The sequence below is a fragment of the Bison bison genome, unplaced genomic scaffold (assembly GCF_000754665.1).
Source record: "Bison bison bison isolate TAMUID 2011002044 unplaced genomic scaffold, Bison_UMD1.0 scf7180017852686, whole genome shotgun sequence".
In the NCBI taxonomy this organism is placed as follows: Eukaryota; Metazoa; Chordata; class Mammalia; order Artiodactyla; family Bovidae; genus Bison; species Bison bison.
The window spans coordinates 91614-97377 of NW_011483259.1; the positions used below are offsets into that span (position 1 = coordinate 91614).

General features: G+C 46.5%; 1 protein-coding gene across 5 annotated transcripts in view; it reads right to left on the reverse strand.

The window, feature by feature from the left end:
* Positions 1 to 5758, reverse strand: part of FRZB (frizzled-related protein) — a 35525-nt gene extending 29767 nt beyond the window's left edge. The window contains exons 1-2 of one of the 5 annotated variants that reach the window (XM_010852931.1): positions 5617 to 5758; positions 4113 to 4887 (exon numbers count right to left, since the gene is read on the reverse strand). In XM_010852931.1, the coding sequence (XP_010851233.1) occupies positions 4113 to 4590 (478 nt within the window). In that variant the 5' untranslated portion in view covers positions 4591 to 4887; positions 5617 to 5758. Of the gene's footprint in view, positions 1 to 4112; positions 5287 to 5311; positions 5502 to 5552 lie in introns of those variants that run through there. The other 4 variants (XM_010852935.1, XM_010852947.1, XM_010852941.1 and 1 more) reach the window with 4 other exon arrangements.
* Positions 5759 to 5764: the final 6 nt, after the last annotated feature.

Consider the following 5764-nt stretch of genomic DNA (forward strand, 5'->3'; position numbering starts at 1 on the left):
TGCAACATATGGGATCTTTGTTCCCTGACCAGGGATCGAACCCACGCCCTCTGCAGTGGAAGCACATAGTCTTAACCACAGGACCACCAGGGGAAGTCCCTCAAAGTATACCATTAATGGCAAATCTGGGATTCCAACTAAGGGCCAAAACTCTAAAACTGGTTTTCTTTAAACTGAAGACATACGGCCAATTTTTAATCATTCAAAACTCTCTATCCATATGGTGGTAATTGGTCTCCTCTTTCCATACACCTAGTAGGAGAAAGGACAAATATAACTTAGTCAATTTTGCTATGTGTAGCAAGCAACTATTTAGAATTTTGTGGAAACAAGATAGAAAAGAATTATTAATATACAATTTGGAGACTACCTAAGATCCCATTACCACTGATAACTGTGTTAGCTATAAACATAATTTAATATCATTGTATTCTAAGGTACTCCTTCCTAGCCCCATCCAGAGTGCCTTTCAAAACTTCACACAATGAAGTCTTACCCTAAAATTTCCATTTCCCCTTTTCCATTCCATTTTCCTCCTCATATCACACTAAATAATTCTCCCTTCTTGCTATTTGGCCCCTCAAATATTTGTAGACCAGGGCTAAAGAAAAGGCTGCCTGTTCCCCAGAAAGTGGAGAAATGATTAAACAGCAGTGCACGCATGTGAAAGCTGGCGCAGCTCTGCCAGGCCAGAGAGGGCTGGGAGAAATGTGCTGCTCAAGAGCTGGGTGACAAAAAAGCAGCAGTGACTGAGGAGCGATTATAGAGCCCTTGGCATGGCAACCCAGGGGGCAGTATAATTGCGGTGAAATATCATACCATACATTTTCTTAAACACTCAGTGTCTTCATTTCTGAGATAAACTGTTTGTAATTAACAGACATCCGTCAAGCTCATTCTTTATTCCTATTGCTCCCAAAGGGATTTGTTCTTGAGCCCGAGGTCCAGGTCAATTCGTGTAAAATGAAATACTAAGTTTATATTCAGAAGACATAAGACTGGCCTACCCAGGGTGTTCTCAGTATGAAGCTTGTTTCCCAGAGTTGAACTGACAAAAGCTCTAAGCTCTATCTGCATTTACCAACAGACTAGGTTTGTCCAAATAAACAAAAAAATAAATTTTAATACCAATGATAATAATGGTAAAATAGCAATAGCAACAGCAGCAATTTGTTGAGGACTAACTATGCATGAGATACTACAGATGCTGTTTAACTCCATCTTCACCATCTCCATGGGATGTAGGCAGTATGTCCCCATGTCACAGATTAGAAAACTCTGCACTGGAGAGGCTATACAACTGCCCTATAGTAATAGCTGATATGAGGCAGAGTCAAGATTCAACATCTGGTCTTTCCCACTCCACGCCCATACCCTTTATTCATCATACAATATTAAATATTTGACTATTAACTGGGTGAATGACTAAACTGAACTGAAATCACAGATAAAGCAGGTGTACATGCAGTCACAGGTCTACAATAAATACAAAATGTAGAAAAAATAAATTTAATGTGAATTTATTAGTAATCATCAAGAGGATAGGATATTTTCTGTATAAAAACCTGCTTGCCCTTAGTACTTCAAAACAAAAAGTAGACTGAAGCAATATCCCATTCAATAAAATTCTGCTTTGTAAAATGTCCTTAAACTTGTTGGTGGAGTCATAATACCCTACAAGGGAACAGATTTGTGTAAATGGTAGGATTTGAAAATCCTCTTAACATTGAAGGTATGTAAAAGGTGGTTCTATTTTATTCAGGGAGACCTCATTTTTATATTCTGCTAGATTCTAAGCATAAGACATAGGAACTCTGTTTATACTTAGAGGAAGGAAAAAAAAAAATCCTGCTTCATGAACTATCATATCCCACTGAAGCAAGGCGCATATTGCATCGTAAATTAAACTGGCCACATGTGGTAGTTCTTAAGTAATTCCAGGTGCCTGATAGTTTGACCCAGCATAGGGAATGTAATTTTCAGCAAGCTGCAGCCTTGGAAGCCAGGGGACCCTTCAGGCTAGAATCCACCACTCCGTTCCCTGCCCCCTCCCCTTCAGCTCCCTCCTGCCACCACAGTCTCTGATTCACATTGGGGGATAGGGGAAGGAGAAGGGAGAACATCACCAACAAACGGTTCCAACTGCCACCTACCCCTACTTCTTTTTCTAGCAAGGGCAACTGTCAGCAAAGCACATTACAGCCTTTTAAAGCAGCTTAGTAATCAGGTCCCATGGACTGACAAATTGTTTCCATGCATGTCTTATTTGAGTGCTTCAATGAGGCAATTGTTCTACATTTGGTCCACGATGATAGGTAATTCAGGGACACTTGAGGAAACTGCTCCCTATCCATACTGACCATGGCTTTTGAGAGCCCCTAACTTTGCCAAACCTCTCTCAGTTGAGGTCCATCTCTAGGAGAGGTTTCAGAGCAGGAGGAGGAATGCATTTCAGTGTGAACCGTGGCCACCGCATTCCTAGCCCTTGGCCTGAGAGGAGTGTTTGCATTTAACTGATCTAAGTGCCTGACAGACCAGGGCAGCTCTTTCCCAGCATCTGTACAGCCTATAACATTAATAAGTATAAAAGCTCAAGTGCTCTTTTAGCCCAAAGATAAATAAGAAATACATTTCTTTGTGATTTGTTTAATCAGTTGTTGATTATTAAAATCAAGACAACAATAGGTATAGTCAAAGGTGATAAATTGAGGTGACCATCAAAAAAATCTGGAAATCTTTCTTTTCAGTTTGGTTTTGCAGCTATTTGTACTAGTACTTTTCCCCTCCCTAGTCCTCTATGTTAAGTGGGTCACTGTGCACAGAAAGCATTTCTTCCAAATCAATTCCTTGACCAAGAACTGTTCACCTAGGAATGGACTAAGGACATGAGCTTAGGCTGAACAAGTTGAGAGGCAAAAGAAGAAAAAGTTGATGCCCAAGAAATGAACAGAGAAGGAGGTACCTAAGGGCAGAGTTGATCTGGGGAGGGTGTGAAAGAGGACCAGTCATAAAAGATGGGGTTTATTTAAAGTATGTGAAGGGTGAAGTTTTCGAGTTTCGGGTAATTGGTAGGAATGACATTGAGTTAGAATTAAATGGACCATAATGAACTAGGTTTAGTTGGACTCTTAAGAGTTATGACTGTCCTAATTAGATCAAACACTAGTGAGAAAACAACTCGTGATTGATTCCATTTAACACAGAACTGTAATAAGGTTTTACAGTAGGGGAAGATTGAAAGGAATCTGTGGTTGATGCACACACAGAAAGGTACTGAAGACAAATTATTTGCAGAGCATAAGAGTGGGATAAGGGGTGAGATTAAAAATAACATTACATGAGTGTATGATGATAACATGCCTTAAATATAACTCCTTTCATCCATATGTCATTTACAAAATGACTTGAAGGCATGTGGGAATGTGAAAAGAGCCCAGCAATTTCACTTCACCAGCTTTGTGGCTGGAGCAAGTCTCAGAAGCTAATTAGCAGTGCATAGCAATGTTTCACAGCTATTTCAGTCTGGAATGGAAGAACAATTTATCTCATTGAAAGGAGGGGAAAATTTAAGGTGAAGGTAATTGCTCAAATTGGATGTTGAGCAAACACATACCACTAACATCTGTGGGTTGGGGTAAGGTTACAAAAATTATCTTGGCATTTTTAATGATAAGAAGAAAACGGTGCTTCAGTTTTCTGTTTTCACCATACAGTCTTTACAAGTAGCTAAACACGAGGGATAGAGAAAACTGATGGCTGAGAACGCACAAACGTTCAGTGATTATAAACAAATAGCACCCTATATGTGGTTACTAGGACATGTAAAGAGCGGAAGTGAAGGGGCAGTGTTGAGCAGAAGTGTGATGGGAGTGGAATGAACTTGAGTGTTTTAGAAAGACAGATCGCCTGTACGAATAGACTTCATCGGTTTAGAAGGGAGGTGAGAAGAGAGAAAAAAAGGCACCGTGTTCGATAGAGGCGTAATTAAGACAGAGATTAAGCGAAGTGATCCGAATCCACAGAACCAGAGTAAATGGGAGTAACAAGGACTCCAAGAAGTGAGCGGTTGGAAGGCAGGGGAGTCGGGGCAGGCTGGGCAGTGTCGGACTCACCGGCTCCGTCGGCAGTGACGATGGCCTCCGGAGAGATGCACACGCCGCGGTCATAAACTGGCAGCTCCTCGCAGGCCAGGCTTTCCGGCCACGAGTGGCGGTACTTGATGAGGATGGGCTCACAGCCCTGCCGGGCCCGCTCGCACACAGACTTGCAGGGCTTGATGGGCTCGTGCTGGAAGTCAATGGTGCAGATGGGCGCGTACATAGCACAGAGGAAGAAGAGCAGATCCGGGCTGCAGTGGGTGCCCAGCAGACCTTCGAACTGCTCGATGGCCAGGATGGCGTTGGCCTGGGTGCTGTGGTGCAGGTGGTTGGGCATCTTAGTCATGTTCCAGGGCAGGGACTTGCACAGGGGAATGCGAACGGGCTCACAGGCGGCCGCCCGCGCTCCGGGCACGCGGAGCAGGCAGAGCGCAGCCAGGGCGAGTAGCCCGGCCGGCAGCAGCAGCATCCCGCCTCGGCTCCCGCAGACCATGATCTCGGCAGGATGGGGCAGGGTGCAGCAGTGCGGAGAACGCCGAGAGGCCCGCTCCGCCGTTTCCTCCTCCCCGCCCTGGAAGTGGACACAATGATATGGGAGCTTCTCCTCCCCCGGCAATCTCACAGCTTCCTTGGATCAAATTCCCTCAATGGGGTCCCAAAAGCTGCGCCGAGCGCCAGCCGCCGCCGCCCCTGCCGCTCCTGCCTCTCCGGCTGCTCTTTCCCGACGTCTAAGACTTCTGGGGCCGCGGCATCTATTTCATTCCTCGCTCCCTCTGGCAGAAGCGTCCGACTTCGCAGATGAGACGAAAACAAGAGGAACCGAGGGAGAAAAAAAAAAAAAGTAGAATTCAGCTGAGGTAGTTGGAGCTCTGGGGTGTCACGTCCCCTGGATTACAAAAAGGTGCTAAAAGAAGCATGAAGGTCTCCCAAGTGAGGAGGAGGACGGGGCGGGGGGGTGCAGGAGGGGGTAACGAGAGGGCAAAGACTCCTAAGGGAGGACTAGGGTGCAGTAAGAGTTTGCAAGTCTGGTAGGCTGAGCAAAAAGACCCAGCTGCGGGTCTTTGGTGTGAGCTGCGGCTGCTGCAGCGACCGCCGCTGGCAGGAGGGGACCCGTCCGAGGAGCCGCGACGGGAGGTCTGCGCCTCGGATCCGCTGCTCTAGGTTTTCCAGCCTCCAGGAGCTAGAGGCAGCCCCGCCCCCGTGTGGTCCCAGACCTCCAAGCGCCCGCTCCCCTTCCCGGGAAGGGGTCTGTGGTTTTGAGGCGAAGGAAGGCGAAGCCTGCAAAAGCAGAGAGGATGCGATAACCCGAGACAGAGCGGACTGGAGACGACCCACACCAGGGAGCACCGCACCCCGCTATCCCCGGCTCCAAAGGAGAGCCCCCAGCCTCTCACTGAAGAGCCCACCCCAAATCTCCACGAAGGAGTGCCCCCAGTTCCCTACTTGGGAACCCACCCTAGCCCCACGCTCCCTGGAGGTATTCCCTTTAAGCAACCTCTAGCCTCGCCTCTGTGATTACCGGCTCTGCAGAAAGACCTGAGGGGGAAGACTTAAGCAACGTCTCTTGAAAAATGTCCAAGTCGCAGAAAACAGGGACCCCTGCAGCGATGATGGAGCCTTATCAATCCAGAACTCCTGACTGCAGAGGTCTGCATTTTCAATAACTA